Consider the following 17839-nt stretch of genomic DNA (forward strand, 5'->3'; position numbering starts at 1 on the left):
GTTTAATTGAAATTTTTTAGATGTGAAAAGTCTTAGATCAACTAAGTTTTCAGATAAAAATCCTCATAAAATTATCGATCGTGATCACAGAAATCATCGATCGTGATCACGTACAATAGAAGATAGACCTACTTAAATTCTATTAATTTGAATAATTATATTAATATTATATTTATTATTTATACTTTATTATATCTGATCCCACGAAATTCAGGTCCTAAGTTCGTTATTGGGTGTAATAACTAATAACAATATGTTCAATTTTTCGTAGATGGAGTATATGATTGATAGTGTAGGGATTTAAACGAACAATTTGGAGTAGTACAAATCTTCCGAGGATCATGGCTGGCTTGAAGGATTTGAGTTTTTAATGATTGATCTAGAATTCTTTGGTGAATTTTCGTTCTCCTCACTTGAATTCATGGGTAAATTCTGCTTCAGTTGAAATTGGCCAGAAATTTAAGCAATTGGGCCCTACTCCAACCGTCTCATCAAGACCCGTACCCGTAGGCTTTACATAATCCGACCCGTGTAGATATAGTCTTGGCCCGTTCGGAGCTAAAAACCCAAACACAGAGATTGCAGCCGGCGTTGCCGCCGCCAATTTCAATGGAAACACACTCTCAATCAATCCGCGTGCTAGTTCGCCCACCGCCGCCGCCCGCCCCCGCGCACCCCCTCCCTCCACAGCCCCCGCCGCCGCCGCCCGACGCATCTCCGCCTACTAAGAACGGCGTCGTGGTGGTCGGATTCGTAGGGAGGCGCCGCCGAGAAGTCTCTCATCTCATCAACAAAATCGTCGACTCCTACGCCTTTGGCTCCGGCGGTTTGGACACTCCGTTTCGCTTCGAGCCCGACAGGATCGACTCGGAGATGAGGAGATGGCTCGACAGCAGGAATTTGAGCTTCTATCTCGACGAAGACAGGGGGATTTTGTACCTCCAATTCTCCATGGCTGACTGCACACTAGCTGAGGCGATGCTGTCGGAGGGGAGGATGGGTTTTGAGTCGGATTTGGAGGATCGCGAGCTCGGGGATCTCAAGGGATTGATTTTTATGTTCACTGTGAGTTGCATTCAATTTTTTTTTACTTGATTTTGTGTTTGTTTCTATGAATTTTGGATTGTTGAAATTCTATGGATTTTGAGTTTTAGTTGTGAATTTAAGTAATGTTTTAGGGTTTTAGCAGATCTTCTAAAAGGGAAACAATTGGATATGCTGAAAACTGAATAGGTTTAAAGGGCATTTGAAAAATCATGATCATTGTTATGTTATCTTGTAAATTAGGAGAATGCAATGTAGCTCAATGTGATAATTCTTTCACTGTTAATTGAAATCTTTGTAGAGTAAGTCAGTTGAACTTACTTTAGCCTTGCAGGTCTGTCACATTGTAATACTAATTCAGGAGGGGTCACGCTTCGATACTCAGTTGCTAAAAAAGTTTCGGGTTCTGCAAGCTGCTAAACATTCAATAGTTCCATTTATTAGATCACAAAATATAACATCCATAGCGTCTAGGCCACGGTCTTCAGCTCAGTCACGAATACCTGCTTCTGGGTCATTATTTAGTAATGCTGTTCCTGGTAAAATTCAAGGGATTCAGAATCGCAATGCTTCAGCCAATTCAGTAATGTCAGGTTTAGGTTCCTTCACCTCTTTGCTACCCGGTCAATGTACCCCAGTTGTACTCTTTGTGTTTGTTGATGATTTCTCTGAGATTTTTAATACGGAACAGTCTTCAGAGACCTCGTCCTTAAACGTGTCGTCAAGTTTGAACAGCTCTGTGAGACCAGGAATGGGTGCTAAAGGATCTAGTTCTGTTGTTATGCTTGCACGGCCTGTGAACAAATCTGAAGGTGGACTGAGGAAAAAATTACAATCATCCCTTGAGGCACAAATTCGGTTTTCAATAAAAAAATGCCGAACGCTTTCAGTATTTGAAGGCAGTCATGGTGGGTCAAGGACTGGTGCGGTTGCTAGTTCGGCCCCTCTTTTTACACTGGATGCATCAAAGGCTGTTTCACTCGTGGATGCTTGCTCAACTCAGAGTTGTGAATCTCTCGAGTTTGCAATTGGCCTTGTTGAACAAGTATTAAATGGGAAAGCAACCCCAGATTCTCTTTTGCATGAAAGTCACCATCAAAATACAAACAAGGAGGATATCCTCTCTGTGAAGGAGTTCATCCACAAGCAGTCTGATCTTCTAAGAGGAAGAGGTGGTTTGCTGGGTAATGGCAGCAGCGGTGCTGCAGGTGTTGGTATGGTTGCTGCTGCAGCGGCGGCTGCAGCAGCCTCGATCTCTGCATCTGCTGCTTCTGCAAAGTCAGTTAACCCACCCGAGCTCCCAACTTTAGAGATATGGTCAACTTCTTCTCAGTCGATTCTTCAAAGAATTCTTTCTGTAAAATCTGGTTGCACATATCAAGGCAAAATCAACCACATGCAAGAGAAGGATGCAAGTATATCACTAACAGAATCTGTACCAACGTCTTCTGATCCATATGAATCTGCATCGTCACTTCTGGAGAATGGTATCGGAATGAACACTAGATTTTCAATCTCGTGGTGTGAAAAAGCCTTTCCAGTTGCAAAGGAGGTGTATTTGAACGATCTTCCTCCTTGTTATCCAAGTTTTCAGCACGAGGTCCATTTAAAGAAAGCCTTGCAAGCCTTTATGTCTATGGTGAAGGGACCTGCTGTGCACCTGTATGTAAAAAAATTGAATGACGAATGCATGTCTATCTGGAGTTCTGGAAGGCAATTGTGTGATGCAGTTAGTCTGACTGGGAAACCTTGCATGCATCAAAAGCATGACATAAAATCTATTTCCAGTGATGAGATCAAACATCATTCAAGTGGATTTGTTTACCTCCATGCTTGTGCATGTGGGCGTTCTAGGCAATTGCGCCCTGATCCTTTTGATTTTGATTCGGCAAATGTTGTGGGCAATACTTTTGTTGATTGTGATAAGCTTCTTCCAAGAGTTAAGTTGCCAGAAGGAATTGTTAAGGGACCCATTCAACCTTCATCATGGAATTTGATTCGTATTGGGGGTGCAAGGTATTATGATCCTTCAAAAGGTTTAATCCAAAGTGGATTTTGTGCAACTGAGAAATTTCTGCTTAGGTGGACTATATTTCTTGAGAAACCACCGCTAAATGACTTCCAGCAGGGTTCCTCAGACAGAAATCCCGAATTCGAAACTGCTTTAGAAGCAGATGATCAAACATCCGATGTTGCTCGGTTAGGAGCTGGAAGGGCACAAAATGGAGTTGGGACTCCCATAAAGCCCTATTCGGATATCACTGGAAATGGTAGTAAAAAAATATTGAGTGCTGGTCGAGGATTATCCAACGTTACAATGAGAAAACCATTTTCTGAAGTTGTTGCTGGAACTGCTGCTAACTCTGCATTTCCTCCACTCTTTTCTAGAAAACAGCCTATACACGATGCTGAGAAAGGTGTTAAATTACATAATGGACGGCACAGGGATCTGGACAAACTTGGCGATGCTGTCTACAGTCAAGAAACTCTGAAGGTTAAAGATACTGCGCCCGTTGATAATTTGCAGCATAATGGCACTGCTAACAATGCCACGGAGTATGGCGATTCTTTTCCTCATATTGGAAGCAATATACCTTCTTTAAATGTGAGTGGTGGTGAACAGATTAAGGCCACCAATCCTCCAATGAAGGCTGCCACTGTATATGTGGGCTTTGAACATGAGTGTCCCCGTGGCCATAGGTTTATATTAACGCGGGCTCATCTAAGTGACCTGGGGTCACCATTCTCAGTGCCTGAGGAGAATGGTCTCCCTTTGCCAGTGGAAAACTCAGATAAAAAACAAGATCCTGCTAAATTGGGTAAACTTGGCAACAGTGGTAGAACCAGGCGGCAGGGACATGGGCTAGTTATGGGTGGTGGTATTAGTAAGGCGAAGAACCTTGAGAAGTCAAAAGAGAAAGTGGTCAATGGGAACAGAAACAGAAACAATAGAAACCTTGTCGAGGATCTTGACGACCTTAAATCCACTAGTATTGATGGTCACGGTGGTGCCTTCTCCCTTTTGAATAGAAACTTACCGATATATATGAACTGTCCACATTGTAGGGAGTCGAGGCCCAAAAACAATACATCTAATGTTAAGTATGCAAGTGCTATCTCACAGCTGCAGAGGATCTTTGTGGTATTTTCTTCTTCCTCTACTACATTAAATCTGGTCATTTATCACATGTCATAACATATAACTTCTGCAATTCCTGTTACTTGGACATGTATGATGTATCTGCCTGGATAACATCTTATACCAGCAGGTGTTTTTGGTAAAACCAACGTAGGTGATTACGTCTTTTGTAGATATGATAATTTGTGTTCCTGTGCTTCTTTTTGTTCCTATTCTCTCAAAGCCTAATTTTATGTTTGAATTCACATTTTTCAAACAGAAAATATAGTTAATATGATCTATTATGTTTTCCCTGTATCTCTTTTCGTGATTAGCATTCCATATCACCCATATGTCCATGCCAGGTTATAATTGTATGCTCTTTCAAAGTTAGTTCATTTTACTTGTTACAGCTAGTTCAGCTTATGATATCCATCGTTTTGTAAAGAAGGTCTTGAAACCAAATTGTACTAAAATGTGCTTTTGTATATACAGGTGACTCCTTCATCTCCGATTGTTTTGGCTGCAAACCCAGTTATTCAATTTGAGGTATGCAACTAGTGGGAATCTTTCTTTTTATTTGTAATTCCAGTTTTACAGTCATTTGAAGTCTCATGCTTCCCCTTCGTGATTGATATAGATTCATGCAAGCTGTATAATAATTTCTTTATGAACTGTGCTAGTGAAATTATGTTCCCTGTGCTTGACAAATCTTTCCTAATTGCAGTTATCTTGTTTACCTCCCTCTATCCCTGATCGTGAACAAAAGCTACAATTCAGCTTGGGCTGCCCTGCGATTCTGCCGCCAGATAGTTTCCTCTCTTTGAGGCTTCCTTTTGTTTATGGTGTGGAACTGGAGGATGGGAGTCTGCATTCACTTGAACCTTTTGAAAATCAACCACACCTCACTGCATGTATAAAGAGGGGAACAGCTTTGCAGGTTATGCCAAATCAGGGCGCTCTTAATCCTGAATCAGCGTGGTTGATGTCAAAAAACTTTCCTGCTCCATAGACGATTGACTTGTACTCGGTTTCTGGGTACTTTGCAAGTGGAGACTTCCCCTACCGCATGAGGTAAATCCTCAGTGTGTGCTGTGGAATTCAAAAATAGTACTATGATTTTTCAACCTTTTTATGTCAGGTATATAAAGCATTAAAATCTTAACAAGACATGCCTTCTCTCTTTCGTTGGAGTGTCAGTGCAATAGATATATAAGTGCGTATATATAATTGCCATAATGAAAATGGATAGTAGATGAAATTCTTCTAAAACTTAGTATGCTGTAAGCTTGCAAATAATATAGTTCTCTTTAGAGCTCCGGAGTTTAGTTTCTCGATGTAGATTTTCCTCTTTCCACAACTGCGAAGAGGACTGGTGAAGTTGGCCTTTCTGTGAGTCAGGGAAAAATAAAACGAATTATAGAAATCGTTAATACGTTAACTGGCTTGCTTACCTAAGCTTTGATTTTCAGGTTTCTCCGTTTGATACAGCAGCCCTGAGATTGCTGGCCTTCAGCTATGGAGGTTCCTCAATGTTGGTATGCATTTTTCTTATTATCTTTAAACATCTCAATAGATTCTCATCCATTTTCTCTAAACTTGCATCTCTATACATTTCATTGCATTCTTATCTGTACTTTCTTTTCATAAAACGCGAAAAGATGAAGCACCGTTTTCGTCTTCTATAATCTAGAAATATTTGATTTTAACATGAGTGCTTGGTGGATTATTAGGAATTTTTCCAAATGATTTATTTTTCCGGAATACATCTTACTTGGAGAAGAAGTTTATTTGTTGATCGTAATTCTGCAAGTCATGTGATTTAAATTGCAGATGAGCAGCGTCACCGATGGGCCGGGCTGTTTCTACCCCGATGAATGGCTCAAGCAGTGGCCGTCGCGGCGTGAAATACATTTTGTCATGGACTCTGCGGAACACAGGAGTCCCTGCAACTCAGAGATATGTTCGAGGAATTATGAAGAGATGGAATTATGAAAGTTGTGATGCTTTTATAATTTACATAAATGAAGTATTTATTTACCCGATTCAAATGTAATTTCATGATTTTGGTTCAATAGTTTGAATGCTTTGAAGTTTATTTCTCCCACTTTATAATTTGTTTTCAATAGTTTGAATACTATTCTTCCAATTAACAAATATAAACAAAAAGAAAAACAAAATCTAATTTTTTCCAAAGTTGTCAAGAAGAACATCTAAGAAATGATTCACTAAATTCATTCCGTTACCAACATTTTCTAAATAGGGATTTCAAAAAATACACGTGCATTTGCCAACAAGATGTCATGGGTTGGTAAAATGATCGATATGTTTGGATCAAGATCTTAACTTGGCTTCATGTTACGATGACAAAATGCACAAAATACAAATCTGGCAATAATTATTTTGAAAATTAAAACTTCAATTTGTTGTCGATGCAGTGACTTCATCATTTAATTCATATAATAACTAATGTATAAAAGCATTTTATTCTATGTGTTTATGAGTCACTCGATCTTGTCGGAATTAAAGAAATGTGTAATTATTATCATATGGATACATCTAAATGAAAATATTCAAATGATCCTTATGATCTTGCTGCATATGTTTCATTATTTTTCATTGGTCGATTATGAAATATCTCATTTTGTTATTTTGCCGAGGAGGACGTCTTTGCCCAGATCGTTCCCTCTCGGCCTCACCCATACTACTCTTCTCTTTATCTTCCTCTGACCAACATCATCACCTATTATTTGTCAGTGAAAATCGACTGCAAATTAAACACTGCCAAAAAACAAAATCGGTGATATCATTAAGAGGGTTTGAGGAAGAGTGAGGTGGATTTGTCACAGAAGTGAGTAGTAGATTGCTAGTGGTGGAATAACATCTCGTTTTATTTTTTACAATAATAAATTTTAAATTCCATTTATTCCTTGCATGAAAATATATCATACTATTATTTTTTTAGTTTTTTTCTCACCTACGTTCAACTAATTTCTTATGATTTGTGTTTGAGTAAAGTAAAATATTTAGTCGAGTATAGAGAAATTGTGTGGCTATGTGAACTTCAGAAATTCGTGTTAAAGAGACTGTCATCTCTACTTTTTAGGTATATAAGTACTATAAAAAACGTGGTCGAAACATTACTTTGAAAGCTACATTGAAATACAACTACATATAGGAGAGATATAATAGAGTATTAAACATTCATAATTCACTAGAGTGAAAGGTATAGTGAGAAAAAATCATTGCAAAAGAGGGGTACGTGGTCACTGCGTATGGGGAAGATATTGTCTTCAATAGAATCTTTGTTTGTCGTTTTTAGCTAGCTAAAATTCGAATTTAATTTTTTATTTTTCTATTGATTTGAACATAGTAGTAGTATAATATTTTATACGATTATGTGAAAATTAATGACGAAATTTATACTGAACTAACACAAAATTATTACAGTAGGCTGAAATATAAACTTTTATTAAAAACTTAAAAATTTAATAAACATTTGAATTCTTGCATTATTTTTGTCGTTTGAATTAGGTGATTGAAATTTTTGCCTAGTTTGAAATTTGAATTCATTTCACAATCAACAACACAAATTACACGATATGTCAATCCAAATAGCAAGCTTCAAACTTATAAACCTCATCTCTAACTCCGTACAATATATAATCGAAGATGTTCATTTCCCATAAATGAAAATACAAAGATATTCTTAAAATCTACAAGTAAGTATTGCAAGGTATTTCCATTTAAATACCTTTGACAAGAATTCTTTTTTTAAATTGGGTCTGAAAAAAAAGATGTACTATTAAAAATTTCAAATATTTATATAAATAAAGGGGATGAGAGGATAGAGTTCTAGAGAATTCTATTTGAAATATGACGAAATAGTCAACATCACAAATCCCATGTGACTTGGCCCTTATCCATTACGGCCACGTGGCAGCCGCTCGGACAAGCTGCATAGCTGTAAGAGTAACTACACGTGGTCCCCACCTCCACCGCACATTCTACTTTCCCCCGCAATTTTCATGCCCTGCTCATTATGCAAAGGCATAAATTTTGCTTTTTTGCTATTGCCAAACCTTCTATTTCTATACGGTCAATTTTACCCTTGAACTGGATTCGTGATCCAATCTTACCTAATCGGGATGTATTTGGAAATTGTCGAAAATGGGTTTGTGGAGAATCTTCACCTACTTCCAATTATGGAGGGAAGTATTTTAAATTTTGTGGTTACACTTAATTTCTACCTAAGTAAATTGGTTTAACTTTAAAATTTTACCTTGATCTTATGGAGTTGTTGATACTTGATGACATTAATATATTTTTATTGTTGTTAATAGTTTTGTTTATCATCAACTATTATTATTTTCTTCCTAGAAGGTCCCCTATGCATGCGCATATTGTGATAGTATTTTTTAAATATCACAATAGATAATACACTTAATCAAACATAAAAAAAAGTGTCGCTGCTGAAAAAAACATCTTTTACAATTTTTATATTTATTGTCATCCTGTTGAGAGAAATTATTTTTTAAAATTCCCCTCTAGTTGAATCATTTTTTTATGAAAAAACTCAATCCATTTAATATGCCATAATATATTCTCACTTCTACAATTATCTCTTCAATAATGATGTATTTTTCTTTCTTTCTCCACTTAATTCAACACTTGTTTCTTAATCTTTGTGTTAAAAAACGTCCTAACTATCGTGCAACAGATAAATTAATTAATAGTGCACATTATTTATTAGGGCATTTAAGACTATCATAAGAGGTAGACCATGTATTGTGACATTTGAAAGTGTCACAATAAGTTATGGGCAACATTTAGACGCAATGACATATTTCCATACTAATGTGTACTCATTTCGAAGGATCAGGTAACTAAACCAAAAATATAAAACAACTACTCTACTAACCATTATAGTTAAAAGGCCAAATCAAACCCTCTAAACCTTTTTAAAATGAATTCCACACTATATTATACTCATTGGCTTCAACTACTACTATTTCGATTTCAATTTTCGATTATATACTAGAACTATTATGCATAGTGATTAGTAGGTGAGGAGAGAGATAACAAAAACAATAAAAAAGTGGCAAGCTTGTTCAATTATTGAAGCACAATGATGTCAATTTGAACCCTAAAATAATCTGTCATCCATCTCCATTTCATGATTCATCAAAGAGGGCATAATAGTCCAGATTCATTAGAAATTGATCATGACAAATAATAAAAAAAAAAAGTCGGCCACAGACCATTGTTTTGCAATAATATCATTGGTCCACCGGCTACCGGCTGTCACACAAGCCATGCAAAAATCCATCAATATAAGTAGCTCATGCACTAACCCTTCCTCACTCACTCATATTCATCATCTCTTTTAATTAATTCTGCGCCAATGCCGGACCACTTCAACGCCCCCTTCCGCCGCCTCGCCGTCGGCAACCGCGATGAGTTCACCCAGCCCGGCGCCATCAAGGCCGCCGTCGCCGAGTTCATAAGCACCCTCATCTTCGTCTTCGCCGGCTCCGGCGCCGGCATTGCCTACAACAGCCTCACCGGCGACGGCGCCGCCTCCCCCGCCGGCTTGATCTCCGCCTCCATCGCCCACGCCTTCGGCCTCTTCGTCGCGGTCGCTATCAGCGCCAACATCTCCGGTGGCCACGTCAACCCCGCCGTCACCTTCGGCCTCTTCGTCGGCGGCAACATCACCCTCTTCCGCGGCATCCTTTACATCATCGCGCAGCTCCTCGGCTCCGCTGCTGCCTCCGCCCTCCTCATCTTCGTCACCGGCTTGGTATGGCCCCGCAAATATTTAATATAACGGATAATACCTATTTAAATCACGACAACATTTTATTAACTTATTAAAAAATTTATTAAAATTCAACTTTTTAATTGACCCTGCACCGAGTTTTAAAAATATAAAAAAATAGAATAAAGTTAATAGATTTATAATTGAGTGTGACTGAAATGAGTTAGCTGACATTTACTAAAAATAAAATAATTAAAGTGAAATTATTTTGGTGGACAGAGGAAGAGGAAGTATTAACTAAAACTTAATTTGACTACTTTGCAGGCTGTTCCGACATTCGGAGTGGCGGGGATCTCGGTGTGGTCCGCATTCGTGTTCGAGATTGTGGCGACCTTCGGGCTCGTGTACACCGTGTACGCGACCGCGGTCGACCCCAAGAAGGGCGAGATCGGCATCATTGCCCCAATTGCTATTGGTCTGATCGTGGGAGCGAACATCTTCGCGGCCGGGCCCTTCACTGGTGCGGCCATGAACCCGGCCGTGGCCTTTGGACCGGCTCTTGTGGGCTTCAGCTGGGCCAACCACTGGATCTACTGGGCCGGGCCGCTCATTGGGGCCGGCATCGCTGGCGTTGTGTACGAGGTGTTCTTCATCAGCCACTCCCACGAGCCATTGTCGGAGTTCTAAGGAATTCATGAAATTTGATTGGGAGTTGTGATTCGATCTGTGTTGCGTTTGGTTTGTTGATGAATTTGAGGAGTTTATTTTAGTTTGTAATTTCGTTATTTGTTGTTTGAACTTTGGAATTATTGGTGGGTCTCTTTATCAAATGTATTTCCTTGCTACTCACTTTCAATTTCAACACCCCTTTTCCTTTTCTAATAAAATTAGCCTTTTACAAAAAAAAGGATTTTCAACCGAGCACGTAGCACTCACAATCTTTGGAGACTCATTGAGCATTTTATGAGCACAAGATAAAATCTATAGCACTTACATTTGCTCGGATTTTTATGTGTGTTGCACGAAAAGGGCTTACCAACTAGCCGTATATAGTGCACATGTAGTTGGTGCTCGGAAAATTCTCGGCATTACCTATTTACCGCTAGTGTTAATTTAAGTATTCACCTCCTATAATAAATGTGACCTACACTATACTTGATAATGTAAGATATTATGCATATATAAAGTTGAAGAATGATTTACATGGTCAGTATTAAAAGGCTTTATACTTTGGTAGAAACAGTGTTTTGTAGTACTATATAATTAATGAAAAAAAAATGAGTTAGTAGAGGTAGCTGGAGTGCTTCGTAAATAAATTTCTTTTACTTGTTCATCTAAAATAAATTAATTATATAAGTAGTTGACGATCCCATCGAAGAAATTTCAAGGGCGTAATTTGTTGACAATTTGTTGATTTGTTTTCTTTCTAATATATGAACTACTAGCTCTAATTTAAGATTATCACGAATTTTTTATAATCCTAATTAAAAATTAAAGAAATAGACGTATACTACTAGAATAATACACATGATGCAACGGAAAAGTGAAAGTAATTAAGAATTAAATTGTCTTTGTTTGTTACCTCAATAACGCTGTATTTTGAATTTTGAGTATATATATATACATATAGTGAGCTGGCCAAAATGTCGAATTATTTAATTCAATCCCATAAAATAAATTGATAATGGTGAAAATACGTAGGTAGTTTTCTGTCCTTGTTGGCAACGTTTTACGTGTTTGTCTCATTATATATACTTTTTCATTGAAATAAATAAAGTAACCCTACCTAAATAATCTAAACAATATAGTAGCAGTTCGCTAGGGAAGTAGACAAAGCAATATTAAAGATCCTATAATTTGGCTAAGATAAAAACAGCTTTTATATAAAAACGTAATAATAGGGTTTTGGGTCTCATTTTGATTTCCCAATTCCTTATATATCCTTCATAATGAAAATAATATTATACTTAAACTTACCAATATTTTGTTTATATGGGCCTAGTCTGTTAGTTGAAATCTCATGTAATCATTTTGGTTCATTCTTCAATATAAGTCCCATTTTACTATTAGGGTGTGTTTGATAGCTCGTATAAAGTCATAAAACAGGTCTTTTTCTCATCTTCTCAAGCATTTGGTAACGATTGATTTTTCTCCAAAAACCCGGCATAAAAGTTTCGGATCTCCAAGAATTCCACAAACAAATCGGCAATGTTTGCATAACACTATCGGAGGAACTTTGTGGTATAAAGGATTCTCCACTTCGCCGACTTCGGCTTCTTACAATTTATTCCCAATTTGCCCCTGCAATTTTAGAAATCAAGACATCATAATAACTACCCATCACAAGACGCGTCTTCGCAGAGCGTATTTCGGTTTCTGTTCTTCAGAAGGACAGCGGCTACCAAATGAAGGACTAATCAATATAACTTATTAGTAATCAATATTCCTTAGTCTACCAAATCAAGGATTAACACATATTACTTTATTTGTAATCGCTGCAAAAGGATTAATCGGGTTCCTTAGTAAAACCCCATAAGATGAACCAAACACACACTAGGCGCTTATTATTATAAATAATACATATTTCTATATTTTATTAACTCATTTCATTTGCCTATTATATTAGTGGAATGTGAGATCGTTTAACTTTTACCATTCACATTTTCACCTCTTTTAAAACTCAGTTATAAATTAAAGAAGGTTATGGAGTACTTAGTTATAGAAAAAGAGTCGCATCGAGTGCGGAATTCTTGATGTAGAAATTTTAATTATATATCAACCCCAAAATTCTATTTTAATTCCGGCCAACCAATCACTGCACTTCATTTTATAAGTTAATAAAGACGTGGCATTAAATATTTGGGTGTGTGGTTGGAGAAATCAGAAAGCTATGTATATTAATAGATTCATGGGTTTACGAAGACAATACTATTAATCTTGTATATCATCAAATACGAATATTATCATAATGTTTGTCTTTGACAACTCAGCTTCTTATCTGTACAGTGTCCATTCGATATGGCTCTTGGATAGCCTATATTGAAAATGTTTTAGTTTTTTAAAACCAAAAAGAACCCAGAAACAAATTGTTAATCTATATATATTGAAAGTATTAGGTGGCCATACATGTGCTCCTTTAATTTCCTCTCTCAATAATGTGGTTGCTACTATAGTACTATATGAATGTGATGTACTATAATTATTACTTACTTTGCTGGCATAATAATACAAGTATTAAACGGACAAAGATGTACTAATACGAGTATTAATTTATTTATATATATCTGCATCTACAACATACTAACACATTACACATGGGTGTGTTTTGAATATATATAGTTCGAGTTTGAATTATATAGGAAAGAGAAATTGAAGTTAAAAATACCTATATAAGATCCCATTAATTTGGATAGCATTGAGTAGACACATTTAACCCATTTTGTATTTTTAAAGTAATTATCAGTTGAAAATGTTCCATTTCAATAATTGAACCCAAACAATGAAAAGTAGATCAAATGATTGGGGCACTTTTAAATTTCAAATAAAGTTGAAAACCAGCTAAGGGTGTGACCAAATTAATTTTTGGATTTAATGCACTTCTATTCTCATTTCTATTTTTTGTTTTTTTGGAGTATATAGATATAAATGTGCAAAATCTTAAACTGAATCGAAACCGAGGGTGTGTTTGGTTAATAGTAGAATAATTAAGAGTATTTTCAAGCTAAATATCTTAAAGTCAAATTTATCAACTTTACTTGTTTTCTCTAGTTACTATGGATATCCACCTACTAGTGTCACCTTTTCCCCCTTTAGATTAATTTAAACTTGTTTAAGACTAATCATTATGAATTAAAAAGAAGATTCACAAAATAATAATTGAATGGTAATGGTTCTAGCACATTCATTTCCATTATTCTCATTTATTGCTTTCTTAAAATATACTCCCTTCCTTCCTTCGAGTTGAGTCATTTTTCTATTTTAGGAAGCTCTTTCATAGTTGAATCATTTTCATATATGGTGACTTTTTTCTCCTTCTTACTTTATTCACTCTTACTTTATTCTCTCTACTTTATTCACTTTATATTTTATTCTCTCTATATTTTCCCCCCTCTTACTTTTTTTATCTATTTATTTAACACACCCAACATTACTTTCTAAAATTTCGTGCTAAAAAGTTTTGCCTCAGCTTTGAAGAAACGGAGGGAGTACACCTTTTAACTTACATCTACCCATCTAAAATTCAAAGATTATCTAAAAAAAAGTAAGAACTTAATTGATTTATAGTCCATTCCGCAATTTTGTAAAAAAATTTCTCAACTGTTCATTGAAAAAATTCAGCATGCTACATAACTAAATATAAGTACTCTTAACAAAGGGTAAAATTTAAGATATAACCGACTAAGTGTATTAAACAACGACGTTTCATGATTTATCCATATAGTATTTTCTTAATAACTGGATTGTCCACAAATAGATCAAATTTAGTAGCTTATCTCCTAAGGTCAAACATCTTGAGTTTGAATTCACTGTTACACAAACTCTAAATATCTGGTTGTTAACCCATAAACACACACATGCACACAAACACAAACTATTTCCCAAACTCAAAATTTAGAAAACACACACACGCACAATTACATATCTAAAGAAAGAAACAAATAGAGTATTACACCAAAATGAGAAGAAAACAGTATTGGAATAAAAAGACAAAGGAAAAAGGACCACAAAATCGGAAAAAAAAGATATTTTCAAAATGAATGTAGACGTTTGTATGGAACTCGACATCGTGGGTGTCAGTCTCAATGAAAATTAAACCAACAATGCTACAAACTGGGCCTTGTGTTTCACATGCTGTGGGCCCACACCATGTGAATGAATGCTAGAGCTACTCTCATGTGGAGTGTACTCCCATTTCTCTGTTTCATTCTGTGTGTTGTACTGGTTTTAGGGCAGGAGAGTGTGACCGACCCTTCTAAATCATCATCATTGTCTATATTTTTTTACTTTAATAATGCTATAAACACCCCCTCGTTGTTTTATGGAACAAAAATGATTATAGTTTTTTTTTTTTTTTTTTTTTTTTTTTTTTTTTTTTTATCACGGATTACTCATTTTTGGCAGAATCCGATTAATCCTGCTCGACCACATTTACAGATTAAGGTCGAAAGTCTATTAGCGGGTGGCGGGATTTGAACCCGATACCTCAAGGTCGCCATAGTTCCACGCTGCCAACTATGCTACGACGTGTTGGTATAGTTTTTTCATATAAGTGTTTACTCAAGCCAAAAGGTACAACGAGCAGAAGAGTCGTTAACAAACAAGCGGATCATACATCAAACAAAAAAAGTATACAAAAACACATTGTTAACACCTCCACCTAACTACCACTCAACTAAGAAAACACCAAGCTAAGCATAGTAACACAACATGTCCATTTTTTGTGTGGATTTAAGTCATATTTAAGCATAGTAACACAACATGTCCAGTTTACATAGCTTTTCTAACAGTATAAGTTGCATTTCTTAATTCTTACCGAGAAACAAATATCAAGAAGATGTCTTTTAAAGCCTAAACTTAATTGTATAGTTATAATTCTGCTCATTATTAAAGTAAACCAAAAATTACTCGACGTGAGAGACGACTTTTTTCAAAAATAAAATGTAGTAACATCTTTAATGGGACAAACTAAAAAGGAAAATGGATGAAAAAGAAAAAATTGCAAAGGAAAGTGTGATATTTATTACAAATCGAGTATACATCATTTGTTGTCATTGTTTATGTCTAAGCGAGTTCAATTTCGCTTCTTCAAAATTATGTTCTGGATTAATGATCGGATGTCTCTAATTAACTTTTCTTTTCTGTTTTAAATTTATATGACTCCATATCAAAAAATGTCTTTATTGCTTACTAATTTGATAGTATTAATTATTATTAAAAAAAGTCATGTATTAATTACTACCTTCGTCCCACAATAAGAGTCACATTTTACTTTTTTTATAAATGGCATGTAAATCTCATATTCCACTAACTCACTTCACTCACATTTTATTATAAAACTAATATAAAAAAACGGATTTCATATTCCACTAATTTTTTCTACCAACTATTTTTTAAATTTCTTAAAATTCGTATGCACACAAAAGATGACTGACTCCTAATATGGGACGAAGGTAGTACATAGTAGGATATATGGTCTGGTATATACATAGAGAGAGACTGGATCTCAAGTGGCCGGCCATTTGGTGATAAAGTTGGATGGTCGGCAAAGTTGAAAGGGAAATATTGGCCCATTCACATTTTTTTGTAACATATGCAAATATGAACTATGAGTCTTGAGATTTGCTCATTTTGTTCACTTCCTTTCCTAGTTTTTATTTTTATTTTTATTTTTTTATCCCTCAGATTGTAATGACTTTTTCGTATAAATTAAAGAAGAATGCATTTTATTTTCCTAACATCCTGTTTTTCAATTTTGCACGTGAGATCTATCTAATTGGGTATGAATGCACTAAATGTCTAAATGTAAAGTAACACATGTTAATTTATTGAATTGGGGTGAATTATTTATATAGCAATAATTAGAAAACAACTTTATGAAATTGAGAGAAATGAAATTATTCCGAAAATATCGTGGAATATACTAAATAAATGCCAACCTTGTATGTTATATGTTAGGTCTATAATTGGTCCATCAATCATTTCAAGAAAGTGATATTTGTAATTTGGGCGGTTTGGACGGTAAAGACTTCAATCAGACAAAATGAACAAAATACTTATTATTATACTTTTATTTTGTGGTATCATGAATAAACGACCTATTTTAATTCATATTTGTATATTTTAAAAGAATTTATTTTTTAAAAAAATTGCATCATATATCAACATTTTTGAATGAAATGCTAAATCCAATACGATGACCGTATCTAATCGATCAATTATTGGTCAATCGATGATTGATTTATTAACAAGTGGTTCGCTTTCCGATTCTTATACCAGTAACTAGTGCTAGTTCAATTTTTAGTTATTCCATCCGTCCCCCATTAGGAGTAATACTTTGATCGAACACGGATTTTAAGAAATATAAAAAAAAGTTGGTTGAAAAAATTAGTGGAATGTGGGACCTATTTTTTTATATTGGTTTTTATAATAAAATGTGAGTGAAATGAATTAGTGGAATGTGAGACCTACTTACCATTTATGGTAAAAATGAAATGCTACTCTTAATTGGGGACGTCCCAAAATGAAAATTAGTAACTCTTATTCGGGGATGGAGGGAGTATTACTGAAGAACCAAAAGATCAATTATACATTATTAATACTAATTTATACTCCAAATTGTTCTAATTTTCTAAATATCTCTTTAGAAAAAAGAAAATATTTTTAGAAGCAAGCAGGCTATTTATTGTATACCAACATCTATGTGTAGTTGGAATGCTATTTATGGAGTACTACAAGAATAGTTGTCGATGTATAAAAAGCGGCCCAATTTTAAACACATGTCTGAAAAGCTTCTAATGGGCTTTAGCATTCAAATATCGGTCATATACGGCCCATATTTAATGGGCCGGATTCAATACTCAAAAACATGTTTATTTATCCCATAAATCCACCTCTTTCTTTACACACTCATAATTATTATAAATAAAATTTATAGAGAAAACAAAATATTTTAAGTTTTTAGCAATGTTATGATTCCTCACATTAGATTTCGAAATCAGTAAACAATGCAACATATTTTAAGAGGGTAAGGCTAAGATTACCGTATAGATCAATTTTTATGAAACTTAATTACGATTCATTAATTTTCAAATTAATTAAAAATTAAAATGATTAATTTGAGTTAAATTCCATTAATATTAATGTTCTAAAAGTTATTTAAGAAAAGTTGATCAATAGGAGAACATGAACTTCATGAA

General features: G+C 35.3%; 2 protein-coding genes across 2 annotated transcripts; both read left to right on the top strand.

Annotated features, from left to right (window-relative positions):
• The first annotated feature begins 341 nt into the window (after nt 1-341).
• On the top strand, nt 342-6260 carry LOC125214136 (uncharacterized). The gene is made up of 6 exons (XM_048115034.2): nt 342-1065; nt 1379-4186; nt 4658-4711; nt 4890-5236; nt 5635-5700; nt 5996-6260. The coding sequence occupies exons 1-4, from the start codon at nt 610-612 to the stop codon at nt 5172-5174; spliced, it is 3603 nt and encodes a 1200-aa protein (XP_047970991.1). The 5' UTR covers nt 342-609; the 3' UTR covers nt 5175-5236; nt 5635-5700; nt 5996-6260.
• A 3254-nt stretch (nt 6261-9514) lies between these two features.
• Nucleotides 9515-10772, top strand: LOC125214279 (putative aquaporin TIP-type). Its single transcript, XM_048115223.2, has 2 exons — nt 9515-9965; nt 10248-10772. The coding sequence occupies exons 1-2, from the start codon at nt 9567-9569 to the stop codon at nt 10608-10610; spliced, it is 762 nt and encodes a 253-aa protein (XP_047971180.1). The 5' UTR covers nt 9515-9566; the 3' UTR covers nt 10611-10772.
• Nucleotides 10773-17839: the final 7067 nt, after the last annotated feature.

Source organism: Salvia hispanica, chromosome 3 (genome assembly GCF_029641045.1).
Source record: "Salvia hispanica isolate PSC_SH4W2 chromosome 3, Shi_PSC_v1, whole genome shotgun sequence".
In the NCBI taxonomy this organism is placed as follows: domain Eukaryota; kingdom Viridiplantae; phylum Streptophyta; class Magnoliopsida; order Lamiales; family Lamiaceae; genus Salvia; species Salvia hispanica.